This window comes from Helicoverpa armigera, chromosome 10, assembly GCF_030705265.1.
Source record: "Helicoverpa armigera isolate CAAS_96S chromosome 10, ASM3070526v1, whole genome shotgun sequence".
NCBI classification, from domain to species: Eukaryota; Metazoa; Arthropoda; class Insecta; order Lepidoptera; family Noctuidae; genus Helicoverpa; species Helicoverpa armigera.
The window spans coordinates 12,738,098-12,757,435 of record NC_087129.1 but is presented as its reverse complement, the minus strand read 5'-3'; the positions used below and the strand labels follow the sequence as shown (position 1 = coordinate 12,757,435).

The window sequence follows — 19,338 nt, the reverse complement described above, 5'->3', positions numbered from 1 at the left end:
TAATACATAAAACATTCATAAATAGGTACATTGTTTTCCTTAAAGATATTATAGAGGTGAGTCTATTACGATATAAATTACTAGTACTTTATTTGCGCAACTATACTACCAAACATGGGTATCTGCAGAAACTCCTCATAAATATAGAGCTAGGCTAATAATATAATTTCAATTATTTACAACTAATAAAGCTCAGTAAGAAAACAAATAGTCTCGAACGACAGTTATAAATAAAACAGTACGTATTATTGGGGATGATAAAAATGTGCAAAACAACGTGGAGGTACAACAAAGGAGCCGTGTCACGGCCAGGCAGGTTGTTACTGTCCCAGGGCTGGCCAACGACTTTGTTTTGCACAAACGTTTTTTGACCACCAGCTAGTTTTTATTCCGGGATTGACGTATATAGTTTATACAGACTATGTTTTCGAAAGCAAGCCATATCAAACGGCTTACGCAGAGAGCTACACGTAAAGTTGGTTTAACTGTGTGTGTAATAATTATGGTTAATAGTTAAAGTTGTTTTCGAAGACGTGTATTTGTAATTTCATTGTTATTGGTTTGTGTCTTCTAAAAGAATAAAGGTATAAATAAGAAGCTGATTTATTTTATTTGTAAAGTATAGTTATCCCATTTCTGTACAGCATATGAATGAATGAACTCTGAATAAAACAATCGATGTCGGTACTTTTAATCTCGATAAATCATATTTTACTTCAAAAACATACGATTTATCGAGACACGTTTTGCTGCTATCACAGAAAAGTCACGTCTTACAAATATTATCTATATTTGAGACATAAAAAGGCGATATAATATGAAAAAGAAAAGTTTATAAAATAATATTTTCATCTCAGTTCTCAGATATACGATAAAATCTTTTTTGAAACTGATCAATTATTTCAATGCTTTTGTTTTGTGTAACTTAGCAAAAGGATTTTTTTTAAATTTTAAATAATGGAAAGTCAAAATATTATTAGATTACACAGTATATTTTCTTTCTCATTATTTAAGTAAAAATATTATTTTATATTTACGATACCTCTTTTAATTTATTTAGATACATTTAGATTTTAACATTTTCATTCGATAGTTCCAAAATCTTTTCATATTTTTAACTTGGTCATACGATAGTCTATATATAAAAATGAAACCCGCTTTCCATTGTCACGACATAACATGAAAACGGCTTGACCGATTTGGCTGAAAATTAGAAGGGAGGTAACTTAGATCCGAGAGAAGGTTTTAGGATAGTTTTTGTCACCATCCGGCTACGGAAGGCGGGTGAAACCGCGGGAGAAAGGTAGTTTTATATAAAAAAAAACTTTTTACGTGCCATTGAATTACGATTATGAATTTTGTTAAAAGGAAAGGAAATACTCAAAAACTATCACAAACCCTGTATCGATGCAGTTCACTAGTAACGTGTTCCCCGGGCAGCCCTACAGTGACAGCGGGGGTCGCGGGTTGTTTCCCGGCAGGATTTATCAATGAGTGAGGTCTACTGGTCTACTGGAGCTGTCTACTGCAGGCCCGATGACGACAGCTAAATACGACTCACAAGCACTATTGCAAGTTTTTACAAAAGATACTGAAGTTTGTTTTGCCTTGTAAGAGGTAGGTATTTGTTGTGGGTTAGGGGGAAACTCGCCCCTGGGCCGCGGCCCAGATTACACGGTATAATAACAGTTGGGAAAACTGATCCGAATGTGCGGGCCAGATTACTATGTGAAAAAAGTAACGTGGGTAAATCGACCCATTGGGACTTAATTTCATAAAATCCGGTAGTTGTGAAATTTTTCACAGCTCAAAATCGTCAGGAGGCAAAAAGACTTAGATCTTTTTCATAATTTTCATCATAAATATAGTTATCGGCACGAATCTTGAGCTCTGACCTTCACCTGCGCAGAAGTAATTTATTGGGTCCCTTTTGTGGCATGAGGTGAGGCGCGGGGGCGGGCTAAAGCGGTGATTGGCCCGCAGTGCATCGCGTCATAGCCGTCACTCGGGATTAGTTCTTTGCTAATAAATCACTTCTGCGCAGATGTAGGTCAAAGCTCAGCTAGGAGTCCAGTATTCCAGACGAAGTATTATATTTATGATGACCAATCCCGAGTGACGGTTATGACGCGATGCACTGCGGGCCAATCACCGCTTTAGCCCGCCCCCGCACCTCACTTCATACCACAAATAAATACCAATAAATACTTCTGCGCAGGTGAAGGTCAGAGCTCAAGATTCGAGCCGGTAACTATATTTATGATGAAAATTATGAAAAAGATCTAAGTCTTTTGGCCTCCTGACGATTTTGAGCTGTGAAAAATTTCACAACTACCGGATTTTATGAAATTAAGTCCCAATGGGTCGATTTACCTACGTTACTTTTTTCACATAGTAATCTGGCCCGCACATTCGGACCAGTTTTCCCAACTGTTATTATACCGTGTAATCTGGGCCGCGGCCCAGGGGCGAGTTTCCCCCTAACCCTTTGTTGTCTACTGAGAGAACTACGTTAGATTACTAGGATTTGTACTGAAAAGTAATTTCATGTTTGTTTTATATTTGAGCATCAATCAAACTACGAAAAACTAATGCAATACATTGGACTTCGGATCAATATTTAAAATCGCTATATAAAAATAATAAAATAACTCAAAACCCCCGACTTAACCCAATTATATAGGAATATCCGTCGGGGGCTGCCATTAACCCAGCTAAAGGATTTCTAGTGTCGTGAATACAATTATTAAAGAATTGTATGTAGATGTTTAACGATGACATAAATACACTCAATTAATTTTTGAAATTTCATATAGAAAAGGCAGCCCCCGAACGGTTATTCCTATATAATTGGGTTAAGTCGGGGGTTTTGAGTTATTTTATTATTTTTCAATAAGATTTTTACCGTCGGGGGTTTTTTCAAAATTTTTAATTTTGCTTAATTTTATTTCAGACTTTTTAGAGAGCATATACGAATTATAGTCTATATAATAACGTTATTGCAATATTATTTTGCACCGATATTGTAGCGCCCTCTAGTGAGTTACTGGCGTAATTTTTATTATTTGGGAACATGCATTAAGCACGTACACATTGCTGATGAAAACAGAATTGTAATCGGACGTTTTGATTATATTGCAACATTGTTTGGCACTAATATTGTGGCGCCTCTGCGTATTTACAGTATATACATGGCTAGTACGCAAGCGTGTGAAACTAGTCGCGAATAGATTGGAATTGACTTTTTATACAAAGTCTTCCGATGTATACAGCAGCAGTACGCAAATACTCGCATATATTTTGTAGTGGCCAAAGTAACTTGCTTTGTTCCATAATATACAGTGCTAGTCCGCATGCAAACTAATCGTGTATACACTGGAATAGGCGCGAAAAACTTTACGATTTCAATCTGCAGTTGCATGCTGCCATTTTGATTAAAACACGACCTAGCATTTAATGTTAATTTAAATATTAATAATGCTCGTAAATTCAATTTCTTTTAGTATATTTTTTAAACAAGTTGATTTTTTTTATGGGAAATATAAGTGCAGCCACAAAATTATTTATTGAACATATGATTAAGCTTCTAATTTTACAACATTATTTATACATTGTCATCTAATTTACTAACTGGGCGTCGTTTTTAGTATATTGCCATTTATAACCTTCAATTAAAAAACATTGTATTAAAAATTGAAGTTAGTGACGAAAACGAATCGCTGCAAAACCGACTCCACGTAGTCTTGTCTACTCTAGTACCCCAATTCAAAACCGCGTAGGCGCGGAGGGGCGAGGCGGCCTGCGAGCTGAGGCGCAGATAGTTTTAACGCTCGCCGCCGCGGCTGAGGCTGTCCGGCTGAGCCGGTCAGCAAGCCGAAGCTGCGGTGGTGAGCGTGAAAACCATCTGCGACGATAAGCTCGCAGGGGACCGCCGGAGCCCCGCAGCACCGGAGCCTTGACAGAAGCGATGCTTGCTGCATGTTGCTTGCTTACATTTTAAACGTACTGAGTTAAAAAATTAGAAGCTAATTAAATATATTTTATGGTGTCATTTAATAGTATTTTAGAAGTTTACTGTTAGAATGCATGCTACAAATTTAGATGCTAAAAAATAACCATCATGCTGAGTTGTATTTAGAGTGGTTTACTTAGAAGATACAAGTGGCTAAGATAGTATTATTTAGATGCTCGTTAATTGTGGCTGACTTAGTAATTTAGAAGGCAACATAAATTTTTGGGGGCGAATAATGATATTAAAAAGAAGCCTGTTTAATTAGCACCCATTTTTAATAAACAAACTCAGATTCAAAAGCCTTTTTTATTTAATGCTTTACCTAATATTATTTTTGAATAGTTAAATTTGACCGTGTATAAATTGGAATGATGCATGTGCACGTCTACGCTACGAATTATACTCGAGCAGTACGCAAAATTCGTGTATACTTTGAAATCACAAATTAAAAAACAGCATTACAAAATATCAGCGAGCAGTTTCCTATGGATGCGTTTTGGCTATGTACACTCTGTAAATACGCGGCGCCTCCTAGTGAGTAATAGCCATGACACCTATCTAAGAACATGAACTCATCGAACACAAAACCGTTATTGAAAACCGCATCAAAATCGGATCATTAGTTTAGAAGGTAGGTGGGAACATTACTTTGCTCTTTTGCACTAATATTGTGGCGCCCCCTAGTGAGTTACAGCCATGACACCTATCTAAGAACATGAACTCATTGAACACAAAAACGTTATTGAAAACCACATCAAAATCGGATCATTAGTTTAGAAGGTACGTGGGAACATTACTTTGCTGTTTGGACTAATATTGTGGCGCCCCCTAGTGAGTTACAGCCATGACACCTGTCTAAGAACATGAACTGATCGAACACAAACCCTTTATTGAAAACCGCATCAAAATCAGATCATTAGTTTAGAAGATATGTGGGAACATTACTTTGCACAAACGCACACACAAACACACAAACGCACATCTCTCACCCTAAACGCATATACCTGCTCCGTTCCGTCGTGGGTAAAAAGATGCAAAATATTAATGCCGTAAATAAATTACATACCTACTTATCTACGTAAAAAGTCACGTACTCTATTTATCTCACTTTAAACTTCGTCATAAAAATTCAGCCACGATCTCAATGAGCATGTTAGGTTCGCAATAAGTTAGTTGGCACATCGCATACAGAGCAAGTAGCGTCTCATACATTTTACATGGACAAACGGCTTAACTCGCATCTCAGCCACTGCTACGCTCTTAACAATGAATATCACCAACACCGGTCTAACTTCGCAACGCCTCGGGCGAACTCCACAAAGGTGCAATACCTATTCACAACTACACACATAATATCCCAACTGAACCATCCAGCTCACTAGAATTTCAACCTTAGCACTTATACTCAAGGTTGACTATCAATAGTGGTGGCGGCAAAAGTGGAATGTTCTAGAATGTTTCCAAAAGGTTTTGGAAGCGCGGTCTCCTGGCAGGCATGTTTACGTTGGCTCTCTGTGGCTGATGTAAGAATGACCTCAATAACCGCCGGATTTGCTTCTTGTGCTGCACTTTGCTAAAGTTTATTAGCAGCTACTGGTGACGTCACGCCTGCATGTGCTATGATGGACGCGGTGATGTGAGCGCTACAGTAAACATTACTGTTTGGATACATAATGTGCGCGTTTGGCTTGCTGTGCTGCGTCGATAAGTTTTAATTATTCAGCGTTTGTGGTTGTTTAGTCTTTAATGACCAAAGTTTAGTTTATTAACGATCATTTCAACGCACATACACAATGCTCGTCACTGGTTTATTATGTATGGGAATAACTAGTTATACCGTGACTTAGATTAGGGCAAAAGTAGCCTTTATGTTTATATCATTTACATGGTACCTACAGTAATGCATTCAGTGACGATGTTTCCACCATTTAACTTAATCAATAATTTTGTAGATTACCCACTGAACTCTACCTCGTTGTAATCATTATTAAGCTCAGATATAGATTGTTAGAATTATGGAATAACACCATCAAAAACACTTACGTGTAGATGTGCTCGACATGACACGCAACACGCCATTTAATTCGCTTCACATTATAACCTTTTACGGCCTATCGAAATTTAATACAATATCCAGAGTCATAAACCTTATCGGCTTGGTATCAAATTGTGTCGTAAACGGCCGGGGGCTAATGATGCCGTAAAGAGGGCTGGAGCAGATCTGCGCACATCTGATGGAGATGCGCGATTGTTTCAAGTGAGCAGATTACACGCGGGTTACGGTATCTGTGATCCAGGTGAGGATTACGAAAGCTGTTCTTTTAATACCATCTCATATTATGATGATAGACGGAAATCCTTGTACCATAAGTGTTTTATGAATCAATTGAACGCATTGAAAACAAATCATAGTTTTTTCTATTATTTCTGGGACCATGGCATTCAATACCTTAAGGTAGTACTTTTGACTAATAATATAAGTCAAATACGATTTTCAATTGAGTGAAGTAAACACTGCAAGCTGACAGGACTTTTTCTTTTAAATTGGAATAGGTACGGAAAACCGCGTCAAAATAAAATTTTCTTGATATTATTTAATTTATTGTGGTATGAGTAGGCAATTCAAGTACTTCGGAGTAATCTAATTTCGTCGAGTATTTGTCTAGTCCAGTTTTGAAGTAGGTACTCTGAAACATGTTTATTTCCTTACTTACTTCACTTAATTTGAAACTGATGTTGCATCTCCACTGGATTAACATATGTAGTAAATAATATGATCGCATGCCTGTCCTTTTGACGGTTTCATCTACCAATCATTCCCAGAGATCAATCTGTATCTAATGGTCGCTGAAAACTAATGTCTATTAATGGCTTTTTCGTTGTGTTATTGACATCGTCAATCTGTTATTTAGTCTTCCTTTAGCTTTATGTTTTGTCTTTAAATAATTATGATTACTGATTGTTTTACTTACTTTAGTTTTCTCTAAACAAACAATATTATGACGAACTGTAAACAGTAAAGTCCCGTCAGTCAAGTGATACTCAATATTATTATTATCGGTACATACTTGAGTTCCGTTTAATTACGTATAAAATACTGCTGTCTGCGGTCTTTCCGTACTTTCTATCAGTGTGTGACACGATGAAGGCTGTGGTGGTGTTAGTTTGTCTGTTGGGGCTGGTGGTGGGTGAGGATGTGGTGGCGCGGTACCACCGGCAGGTGGGGATACCGGCCGCTGCCAGGATGATGGCGCAGGAGTCCATGAGAATAGTCGGAGGCCTCAGCTCTTTTAAAGGGGAACATCCTTTTCTAGTGAGTACCAATTTTTTTTTGCGTTTAATGCATCCGTCCAATTTTAATTATTACATGTAAGGCAATACTAATATAAATGACCTGAAATAAACTGACATAAGTAGAGTCATCACTTGTTATTATTTAAGACGTTTTCTTGTATCAGGCAGGGCTGGTGATCACTCTGAAGACAGGTGAGACATCAGTATGCAGCGGGTCTCTGCTAAACCACTACTACGTCGTGTCTGCCGCTCAGTGCTGGTATGATGGAGAATCCGAAGGCAAGGAAGTGCAGGTCAGTCAGATGTAAACTTGACTTGTTGACCCACCCGGCTTGCTGAATCATCTTGTACCTGCGAATCCCTAAATGTATTATGTGACTTTTTCATTGTAGGCAGTATTAGGGTCAGTGAGCCTGTTCTCCGGCGGCACCAGGGTGTATGCGAAGACGGTGACGTTACATCCGGAATACGACGCCGACAAACTCCTCAACGACATCGCGATGATGGGGTTCTCTTACATTTCATTCAACAGTAAGTACAATAATTCATGGCTTTTCAAATACTCTAAATTTGACTCAGCCGTACATAATTATTTATATTTGAATGAAAACTCCTCTATTTCAGGTTACGTAAGTCCGATAACTCTGCCTGTTTCGTACTTCAGCTCACTGGCGGGCTACAGGGCACAGATCATTGGCTTCGGCAAAACATCCACTGGTAAAGCATTTTCTCTTCAACCGTTATTTAGATTACCTCATTTTTTTATCCACACGCATTTGTATTTGTTTCAGATGGTGCATTAAATGAAAACGCGAGCCTTCGTGACGTATACGTGACGGTGATGAACAACACTCAGTGCCAGGAGGTGTACGGCTCACACGTGACCGCTGCTACCATATGCACCAGTGGCGAGGGCGGCAAGGGCGCCTGCGGGGGAGACGGGGGTGGTCCTCTGATCCTGCGCCGATTCATCGGAGCCGCTGGCAAGGACCTATTGGTAAAACCTGTTACATACCTACTTCTTGTCATATTTGACCATTGTATTTTTTTGTTTATTCGACTTACACGGCTTTTACAGCCAATTACATAATCGTAAACTTAAATTTAAAATGAAAAATAAAAGCTTAAAAATACAGATAACTGAAGTATAAAATTTATAATGTATGTCTTGAACTATCAAACTTGCAAAAACCCGAATGAAACTTAACGTTTCCTTTCGATGAAGCAGGATGACATGGTATTCAGTCATGTTTTCCTGATGTCCAAATGATCCTACTGTCCGCTAAATTCAATTTATTTTCCTTCAGGTGGGTGTGGTGTCGTTCACTGCTGGCTCCGGCTGCGAGAAGGGCTTGCCCACGGGACACACGCGCGTCACCTCCTACCTGCGCTGGATCAACAGCTTCTTGTAAGGAGAGGAGCATCCACTATTGACCCGGCACGATATGGCTACTGCTTGTATAATAATTATATGATATTATGTAAATAAAAATATCATGCAATTAAAACAATGTTTTATTCTGGACTAGCTTCTGCGTTAGATGCGGACGTTGTGCAAAGAGATAAAGAAATAATAAACACCAGCCTATCCAATTATCTAAATCTATGCGTACCTACTACCGATTTATATTATTCTTTTTGTATTGAATGTTATAATGTTAACTTTTTTTAATAAGCGTGGGTGAGAGTATTATAAACGTAATAGTAGACAAATATAACAGAAAGCTCCGAACTGCTAAGCTTTCGAGAGTTAAACGTGTTATTCTGAGCCAACCATAAAAGATAGACATATACTGTCATAGTATATTTTTTACATAATTTTAAGGAGAACATTTCCTTCATACATTGTTTCTGTGTAGCTTTAACCATTAAGGCTGCACACGCGACGGAAGCATAAAAAATTGAGTAATTTCTCCCGTTTTCCCAACTTTTACCTTCACTGCTCTGCTCCTATTGATCGTAGCGTAAAAGTATCCTATAACCTGCCCAGGAGTATGAAGCATCATTGTACCAAGTTTCGTTGAAATCCGTAAAGTAGTTTTTGTTTCCATAACGAACATACAGACAGACAGACAGACCAAAATTTTACTGATTGCATTTTTGGCTTCAGTATCGATAACTAATCACCCCCTAATAGTTATTTTGGAAATATATTCAACTAGCTTTTGCCCGCAACTTCGTTCGCGTGGAATAGTGACTACCAGCAGATTTTTGATTTGACCAATAGATGGCGCTATTTGTCCGGAATAATTTTATTTTTTTGTAATAAAAACTATCCTATGTCCTTTCTCAAGTTTCAAACTATGTCTGTACCAAATTTCACACAAATCGGTTCAGTAGTTTAGGCGTGAAGAAAAGACAGACAGACAGACAGACAGACAGACAGCCAGACAGAGTTACTTTCGCATTTATAATATTAGTTTGGATTTATAATATTAGTTTGGATGTACAGAATTGACCTCTCTACAGATTTATTATAAGTATAGATTGACGTTGATGTTACCATCTTAAATAGGAATGGGTGGGCTTTAGTTGCTGAGAATGTGACAGTTCTCACTCCCCAGAACAGAATCCCATCCCAGAAAAGAAAAATAACTAGACAACGAAGTTATGTTACACAAAAATATACGTTATCTATATAAATAAAAATGAATTTTTGTTCGTTAGTCTGATTAAAACTCGAGAAAGGCTGGGCCGATTGAGCTGATTTTGGTTTTAAAATGTTTGTAGAGGTCCAGGGACGGTTTGAACGATACGAAGTTTGCGGTATCAGCTAGTATTGGAAAATAAATAAATACTTTAATAATATACTACATACTACTATATTACATTAAACGCATTTTTTTTTCCGACGTCAAAAATCATCAAATGACCCCTCCCGCTGTGGGTTAGCAGCGGTGAGGGAGTGTCAGACTCTTACTGACTAAAAACCGTCGTGTTCCGTCATAGGCCTTTTATGTACCAGGGCCGCGGTATCTCTTTCGAACAACCCGCAGCCCAATAACCCGCAGCCCTACATTAAACGCCTTCCTCTCTTCTATTTTGCTGTGCCCATCAGGGTCCATAATTGTGACTACCTCTATTATTTTATACTTTCCACCAAATGTATATTATGGAATGCAATAAATGATATGATATGATATGATATGAATGCAACTTACAGGAAGGCACAGCCTATTATGGATTTTTTAGGGTTCCGTAGCCAAAATGGCAAAAACGGAACCCTTATAGTTTCGTCATGTCCGTCTGTCCGTCTGTCCGTCTGTCCGTCTGTCACAGCCGATTTACTCGGAAACTATAAGTACTACAGTGATGAAATTTGATGGGAATATGTGTTGTATGAACCGCTACAAAAATATGACACTAAATAGTAAAAAAAAGAATTGGGGGTGGGGCCCCCCATACATGTAACTGAGGGATGAAATTTTTTTTTTCGATGTACATACCCGTGTGGGGTATCAATGGAAAGGTCTTTTAAAATGATATAAAGTTTTCTAAAAAACATTTTTCTTAAAGTGAACGGTTTTTGAGATATCAGCTCTCAAAGTCGTAAAAAGTATGCCCCCCCCCCTCTATTTTTATAACTACGGGGTATAAAATTCTAAAAAAAATAGAGGTGATGCATGCTAATTAACTCTTTCAACGATTTTTGGTTTGATCAAAGTATCTCTTATAGTTTTTGAGATAGGTTGATTTAACTGTAATTTACGGAACCCTTCGTGCACGAGTCCGACTCGCACTTGGCCGGTTTTATTCAAGTAAAACGATTCAAAAGTTGAATCAGTGTATTGAGTACATACATACGTACATAGTTCCGTAAGATAATACTGAGTGCAGTTTAGATTATTTGCTGCATAACGTAAGCACTTCAAACGTTGTAGCTTCAGGTGCTGCTGAGAAAAAATGAGTATTCCTTGAATAGTTCTGTTTATGAGTATCTTGCTGATAACGACGTGAATGTATGAATGTAATGTATGTAAGCACAGATGCTTTCTTAATTTCCAAGTTCCCTTTCGACCTTTGAATATGGTTAAGCCTACAAATGCAATGTGTATCATATGATGTAAATCACACTACACACTAATATCACACATGTTCTTATACATAATTATTTGTTATGAGCTTATAAATAGGTATGTGTGTTATTTTTCTCATTTAATCTAAAAACTCCAGAACGGGTTACGTTGAAACTTTACTGTAATGTAGTTTATACATCATAAGACATATATGTATGTATATATAGATGATATATATAGATTAGACTAAACTGACATATTTTAAGGCTTTTTTTAACCCCCGACGCAAAAACGACGGGGTGTTATAAGTTTGACGTGTCTGTGTGTGTGTGTGTGTGTGTGTGTGTGTGTGTGTGTATGTGGCATCGTAGCTCCCAAACGGATGATCCGATTGTAATGCGGTTTTTTTTGTTTAAAAGGTATGTCAGTCGGGAGTGTTCTTAGCTATGTTTGGTGGAAATCGGTTCAGGTCTTCAAGGTCATCAGCTCGTTTGCTAGATGTGATAGGAATGTTACACGCTCTGTTTACTTGCAAGTATATGTGGGATCTGAAATTTGAAACACTAATGTCTTTTGGAACCACTGAGCTGGTCTGCTGTTAGGGCACGAAGGTAGGAGACGTAACCCTGAACTGCCTTTTAGTAAACCCATCGAGTTTGGGCTCGTTGAATTTGTCTTGACGAGTTCTCTTCATGTTTCTGATTGATGAGAACCTAATGCTGGAAATGGGATGTGGCGGATGAAACCCTGAAATGCCGAAATGAAACGGATAAACCGATTTATATTTTTGCTGAAAATCTAGAATGTCCAAAGGTTAATCTTTATTGTTTTTCAGTTTGTGCAATTCTCCCAGAGCCAGTTTGTCATGAGGATTGTTAAACAGCTTCCTTTGGCCGAGATCGCATATAGCGAGTATAGCGACCCCATCTTAAGATAAAATAAATTAAATGAAAGAAGGAAAAATTAAGGAGCTCCTTTAAAAAGCATGAAATAAAATTAAATTATAAATTTAAAAAAACCCCCGACCCAAAAAAAGTATGCAATAATTATGACAAAAGGTTAAAAACGCTAAACCCTATAAAAAGCAAAAAATAACTTTTAACACTACGTAAACTAAATTTTGACGTGTCGGGGGACCGCTTTTTACCTTCATAAATACTTACATAAATAAAATGATATTACAACATTCGTTTAAAAAAAAAACGCGTATCTAAAGTAATGAATTAGAGCGGTCCCCCGACACGACAAAATTTAGTTTACGTAGTGTTAAAAGTTATTTTTTGCTTTTTATAGGGTTTAGCGTTTTTAACCTTTTGTCATAATTTTAAATGAAATTAAAACTGTTTGCTAAACTATGTTTAGCGCCATTTGATTTTAAAGCCTATAATTTTTGCCGGGTTAATAAATTCAGAAGTTTTTATAATATTGTGTCACGTGCAGGAGCACCTGAATCGAATTGGACCAAACAAATAGATGACGAATCACTTGTACGTAGAAAAGTCCCTTCTAATAAGTGATTCTTAAAATTATCATTCGAGTGCTTCAGGCTGTTATAAAATTAGTTGTTTATATAACTCTTGTGTACTTTCTATCAGTGTGCGGCACGATGAAGGCTGTGGTGGTGTTGGTTTGTCTGTTGGGGCTGGTGGTGGGTGAGGATGTGATGGCGCGGTACCACCGGCAGGTGGGGATACCGGCCGCTGCCATGATGATGCTGCGGGAGTCCATGAGAATAGCTGGTGGGCTTAATTCATATAACGGGGAACATCCATACCTCGTGAGTACCTATTTTTTACGTTTTTCAGAGTTCATTGTTTTCTTGACAGGATATACAAATGAAAGTTTCATCTACGTCTCATTGTTTGCTGCTCAAGTTATAATGTCCCATGTCTTTGATAAATATACTAAATACAATGCATGGTCTGTAACAGGCAGGACTGGTGATCACTCTGAAGACAGATGACACGTCAGTATGCAGCGGGTCTCTGCTGAACCACTACAACATCATCTCTGCCGCTCAGTGCTGGTATGACGGAGAAGCCGAGGGCAAGGAAATGCAGGTAAATGATAGACAATGTAATACCTATCGCAGTTTATACAAATGTGATAGCCCCAACATGCAGGATAATAAACCCTGTTTGTAACCAGATAATCACAAGGTTTATTTTGGGAATTTGCGGTCCCATCTTATCTGATTCGTATTTCAGATCTTTAGAAATATTTTCTGAAATGGTTACTGTTGTGCGGGTCATCAATAAAATAGGAATATTTAGTATTTGTGTTTTCTTATTGTAGGTAGTACTGGGTACGTCGAAGCTGTTCTCTGGAGGAAAAAGGGTGTTTGCCCAATCGGTGACGTTACATCCTTACTATGACATGGACACACTGGAGAACAACATCGCTATGATCCAAGTTCCTTACATTTCATACAACAGTAAGAATATTATATTAATTCCTCAAAATAATCCTGACGTTTCTTGATTCACAATTACATTAATTATAATCACTTTTAAGATGAATTAGTACAAATGTTTGTAACGTCTCTACGGGAGACATTTTTATAGGTTCTGTGGTCTCCAAACCAGGCGCTATCTATATCTTGGGGACCTAAAAATAACCTTGTAAATCTTCTCTGTGAGATTTTGCGATTTTAAATGCAGGTAGTAGTTTTAGTTATTTTACTTTACTTCGCAGTTTTAGTTTTTACTAATTTTCTTTCAGGTTATATAACTCCGATTACTCTGCCTGTCGCGTACTTCAGCTCACTTGCGGGCTACAAAACACAAATCATGGGCTTCGGAAAAACATACTCCGGTAAGATATTTTTAAGAGTGACATTCATAGCATCATTCGGATCATTTGATTGGCCCTTTTGATTTATATTTTTACATGTCTTCTTTTCAGGTGGTCCACTAGATGGAAGTACGAGTCTTCGTGATGTAAATGTGACAGTTATGAGTAATAGCCAATGTCAGGAGACGTACAAGTCTCTTGTGACCAATGATATCGTGTGCAGCAGTGGTGAGGGGGGCAGGGGCGCCTGCGGTGGAGACCAAGGTGGTCCTTTAGTCCTGCGCCGAAACGTTCTAGCCAATGGCAACGACCTGTTGGTAAGTCTTATTTTATTGATCACGATAATTTTGGTAGTATTATCATAGTCATTTTATCACCCTCAGTCTATAGGCCCTGCCTCTTCCTGAAATGTATAATATTTTCAGGTGGGTGTGGTGTCGTTCATGTCTGTCCACGGCTGCGAGGCGGGCTACCCGACGGGACACACGCGTGTCACCTCCTACCTGCACTGGATCAATAGCTTCTTGTAAGAGAAGCATCTACCACCGACCTACTTATACTGGCTAAACTATGATTGATGTATTAAAAACAAAACATGTAATTATGTAACAAACTTTGAATTTATTTAACCGAAATGGTCACGAATTATTATAATTATTACATTTCCATTTAATTTAATATCCCATATCTCAAGTCAAGAGTCCAAGTGTTTAGCGAAATACCGGGTATGCAAATTTAGATAGTACGTACAGCAGCATGAAATTTCACATAAATAATGGCTTAATAACTGAAGCAAATAGTGGTTCCGTAGATAACGCCGAGTGGGGTATAAATTACTCGCTGTGACGTAAACACTTGAGAGCCTCGTGGACTGACTCAGGACTTGGAGTGCCGGGGTCGGAGTAACGGCCTCCGCGACTGGTTAATGGCATGTTGTAGTGATTGAGATGTCACTGCCGACAAGGAATGAGGCTATGTGTCTTGTATAGGTTTCTCTACCTTGTGGATATCGTGATGTATGCTCAGGGGATTGGTGCACTGAGTCAGAATAATAACAAAGTGAATAACAGCTAGAGACGGAGGTAATGTTCAGTGTCACCTTTAAACATTTTATAAAAGAAGGTATTTTGCAAGACAGACGGAGTGGCACCTAACACTTAGCCTCTTATAATTAAATAAGGTGTCCAAGTTTCCGCACAGTCGCCCGGCGATTCAGGTGCAGGTGACCGAAATATTAGAATAGTGCTGCTGAGACACCCTACCTTGTAACATTACTTGAGAGTACAGCGCAAGCAAGGAATCGTTATTTATTACCCGATATTTTATTGGACTTTGAAAACCAATGTAAAGGGAGTAATAGTTCTAGATATCCGTTTGAAAATTACCAACGTCAGCAAAAGTGTTATGTCAATACTTTTTGGTGGTAGACACGACCAGTGTACGTACACACTTAAGGTACCTATTATTATTAAGGTATTATATTTAACAAACTGAATGGTAGGACAGTTAAAAATAAAAGATGTAGGGGAATTGAGTACCGTTATTATTATGTACGTTATAAATGTGACTGTCTACTGGATAAAGGACGCAATCAGATGTTTAAACTATTTAAATAAACCGGAAAATTGTTAGCTTTAATTTCACGGAATCCGATAAAATTACCAAATTCACTTCTCGATATACAGTTAAAATAATGGAATTAATTCATCAATTTGTAGTCTTTTAACACTTGAAATTTAATTGATTACACTGGGCTTTTGTTACTGAGTCAAAATAGCCGGCACTTACAGTCGTCGCCGAGTGCGTCGCAGGTCGGAGGACTTTCAGCTAAGCGCCTCTGAAGAGGGTCCTCGTCAGAGATTTACTCTTCATCGTGTACCGACGAATGACATTAAGATACACTTCGTTTTTATTTTGTAAGTAAATAAGTGGCATTATGTTTGTATATGACAGGTTTATTTTCGTCACACAGCTTTTCGTACCTGGTCTTCTTGACATGTGAGTCGCCATTTTGAATTCTGCCATTCTTTTGTTCTGATAAAAATAAAACTAGGTGGTTTCGAACAAAGAAGTGTTCTGACAAAGATGGTATTTCTTTAGCCAATATTTACTTAAGGAGATGTACCTATTAGTACAACGGAACTTCTAACAATGAAAACGTCTGCCGGAAAATTGCCTGCGAAACCAAATTAACCTTTTTGTCTTCATCGCTCTTAACAAGTTGTTGTACCAGAAAAGCTGGAGATAAACAGGGTTTTGTGTTTACTTTGGGATCAGCTTGAATAGCTCAAGTCCTGATTCTTTAGAGCCATGAATATAGATTAGTTATTTAAGTACAAGTTAATCTCCGTTTGTCACGTTGTGTTGCTGCCGTGACCCGAGGGGAGGTGGCTTACAGATTCATGCGTACATCATACTTAACCAAGCTATTTATATCAACTTGGTATAAATCTTTATTACTCAGAATTGAAGTTTCTACTTATTGTTTTTTATCATCACGGATTTTTAATCTGAAATATTCAATACAATATAATTATACCAGTTCACTCGTCATATTTCCTAAAGCAAATGGTAAAAAAAACAAAAAGCGCTGTATTTATTGACGTTCGCTATAAACAATACAATAACTGTCTGTCATCGGCGGTGAGCGAATATATATTTTATTTGTCGTTGTTTGTGCGTTGATCAATCAGCCGACGGATCACTTGTTTGTCAAGCTATCTAAAGGGAATCCACTGGCGGAGAATTCTTTGTGATATTTATGTTATGTTCATAATAATTACCTAAATTAATATCTTTGTTCTCAGTTGAATAGATTATATTATCGGTCCATGGTAAAATTATTATAGAAAGTTTTATAATGTATTGTAATCTAGAAATTACTTATGAATGCAATGGGTGTGTTTTTATCATCCATTATGCTTCCAACTTCGACACGCTGGCTGTTCATCCGTATTATAACACAATAAAACTTTATAATTACAACATACTTCTAGAACATTCCACCTTTCAAATTGCTGAATTCTAGGATTCAAATATTCGCCAAACTTTATGTTAAGCATTAAGAAACTTGGACATTCTGAAGAAACTATTTTCATAATAAATCTTGGAAACTTTTCAGCATATTGTCACCGAGAGCGATAAAATAAAGCGTCCGAATCAAATCTAGCGTACTCTCTCCGACCAACTAAATGTTTACTGTATTTACTTTACTGAAACATGTCTTGAATTTAAGGTCGGAAATAGCGAAGTCTTTTTCGGCTTTATATTTATTTCTTGTGAACATAAAACCTTTTCACCTTAACTTAAGAATAGCCTCAAGGACTTTTATCATTATTTCCGAAATACGAAGAAATGATAATAATAAAAAGCTTGCCTAGACATGATACAGATAATCTCTTTAACATGGACAAAACTTATAAATAACTATGCGAGCCATTAGAGGTATTTATGTAGTATAACTAGGATGGTTAGGTAATCTTTTGTCACCATTCATCAAAGTTGACATTGAACGAAAATATCTCATTATATTAATGATCGGGGAGGGCTGTTCCTACCTCCTTTCACCCATTCCTTGTAATATAAATTATATGTCAATAATAAATGTTTCGAATAATGATGTATGTATTTTGTAAATATATTGTGGTGTAAATCAAAGCCAGCACTATTATTTTTTATCCCATTATAAAAAAGGACCTCAACATAACACGGTGTACTTCTATTTTAAGCCCGTGCGACACTGTGCCGCACAAAGACTTTCATAGACTGTTCGTCCTATTTTCGTGCCCATTTTACACTTTACGATCTTCAATATTTTCATGACAAAGTTTTTACGTGCTTGCCAAGCAGACGACGTGATGTGGAAGAGCACTCGGTCATGAAGGTTCTTATAACAATGACATTTACCTGTAATAAACACCCTTTAAATGTCAAAGAGCTTGTGACATAAATAAATGATTAGATAACCAGTGAGGTTCCTAGAATGTATAGTGCGGTTGCATGCACTACACCAGTGTCAGTCAAAACTAGCCACTAAACAATTCAACCTTTCAAAACTAGGCGATGCTCGCATTATTATTACTATTATGGTCGCGTACAATCGACCGCGCAATAAGTTAATAATGAACCGAAATGAAGTAATCGCGATGTGGCCGACCGCAGCGCACGGACGCCCAGCTGACAACTGTAGTTCATATTAAATTTTATTAAAATGGCCCCTTGGGTATTGCAATGCAGTTGGAAATGCGAAAATATAATGTGTTTCAGTTTTCAGCGTGAAATCTGAAGTGACGTTTTCATAAAGAATGAAGTTGCAATGGTATCTTGCACTACCAACTTTCATGTTGGTATACTTACTGTCAGTTCCGTCGACATTAGACATCAGAACTTTAGGTTTTACGAAGTAGCACACTTAGAATATTGCAAAATGTAAGGAAACTGAAGTAACTACAGGCACATGAAACCAGAATAGAAGCCATCAACGTCTCCCACTTCCAGACAGAAATAAAAGCCCTCAACATAGGTATTGAATTGATTCCATTATAAGGCAGTAGCGTTCATTAACACCAGTAATGCTCAATGGGTCGGACAGGCCCGCCCCGCTCGATCCCGCACGCCTCGTTAACGACAACCTTTCATCTGATTAACTGCTAGCCTTTTAAATACCCCTCTGTTTCCCAGTTTTATTGCTCGGATTCCTTCCGCGCGACGTGACTCGTCATGTGAGGGATGCGAATTAAACAGCTTTATTGCATACCTAGTGCTGTCCTTATTACAACCCCCGGATCATAATTACACGCATAAAAATCAATGGATGTATGAATAATTATCGTTTCAAATTGAGGTTTGTGTTTTGGTAATGCGTGCCCATTGTGGAAATGAATGGTTGTTAGCGGCTAATTGGATTGACTTTCGTTACTAAATTAAAACATTCCAAACAATTCTGACTAAATGAAAATGCTTTTCATTCGATGTTATCTATGAGCACACGTTGGACAGAAAATGTATTGGTGCCTAGTTAGGGTAGGTACATACAACTAACTGGTACATAAAACTGACAGGCTTATATTAATAAAAGTGAATGTAGTATCAAGAATTTATTGCTTTGAATACAGAAACAATTTTACGAATGAAAAAGAGATGTTTATACGGTGAGGTATCTTTTATACCCATTACCTTCTTAAGGGTTATATAGCTTTTTACGATCAGCATTTAATCCAAAAA

The 19,338-nt window shown here is 37.6% G+C and overlaps 2 protein-coding genes across 2 annotated transcripts; both read left to right on the top strand.

Annotated features, from left to right (window-relative positions):
• Positions 1-7,098: 7,098 nt before the first annotated feature.
• On the top strand, positions 7,099-8,780 carry LOC126054605 (collagenase). Its single transcript, XM_049840816.2, has 6 exons — positions 7,099-7,325; positions 7,471-7,599; positions 7,699-7,837; positions 7,931-8,023; positions 8,098-8,303; positions 8,614-8,780. The coding sequence occupies exons 1-6, from the start codon at positions 7,155-7,157 to the stop codon at positions 8,716-8,718; spliced, it is 843 nt and encodes a 280-aa protein (XP_049696773.2). The 5' UTR covers positions 7,099-7,154; the 3' UTR covers positions 8,719-8,780.
• Positions 8,781-12,896: 4,116 nt separating this feature from the next.
• LOC110374207 (collagenase) lies at positions 12,897-14,745 on the top strand. The gene is made up of 6 exons (XM_021331818.3): positions 12,897-13,099; positions 13,254-13,382; positions 13,618-13,756; positions 14,044-14,136; positions 14,227-14,432; positions 14,541-14,745. Exons 1-6 carry the CDS (start codon positions 12,929-12,931, stop codon positions 14,643-14,645), a joined length of 843 nt encoding a protein of 280 aa, XP_021187493.3. The 5' UTR covers positions 12,897-12,928; the 3' UTR covers positions 14,646-14,745.
• Positions 14,746-19,338: the final 4,593 nt, after the last annotated feature.

Coding starts and splice junctions, on each gene's coding strand:
- LOC126054605 (XM_049840816.2), top strand. CDS start 7,155: ATGAAGGCTGTGGTGGTGTTAGTTTGTCTGTTGGGGCTGGTGGTGGGT. Junction 7,838..7,930: donor CTCTTACATTTCATTCAACA/GTAAGTACAATA, acceptor CCTCTATTTCAG/GTTACGTAAGTCCGATAACT. Junction 8,304..8,613: donor CCGCTGGCAAGGACCTATTG/GTAAAACCTGTT, acceptor ATTTTCCTTCAG/GTGGGTGTGGTGTCGTTCAC.
- LOC110374207 (XM_021331818.3), top strand. CDS start 12,929: ATGAAGGCTGTGGTGGTGTTGGTTTGTCTGTTGGGGCTGGTGGTGGGT. Junction 13,383..13,617: donor CCGAGGGCAAGGAAATGCAG/GTAAATGATAGA, acceptor TTCTTATTGTAG/GTAGTACTGGGTACGTCGAA. Junction 13,757..14,043: donor TCCTTACATTTCATACAACA/GTAAGAATATTA, acceptor ATTTTCTTTCAG/GTTATATAACTCCGATTACT.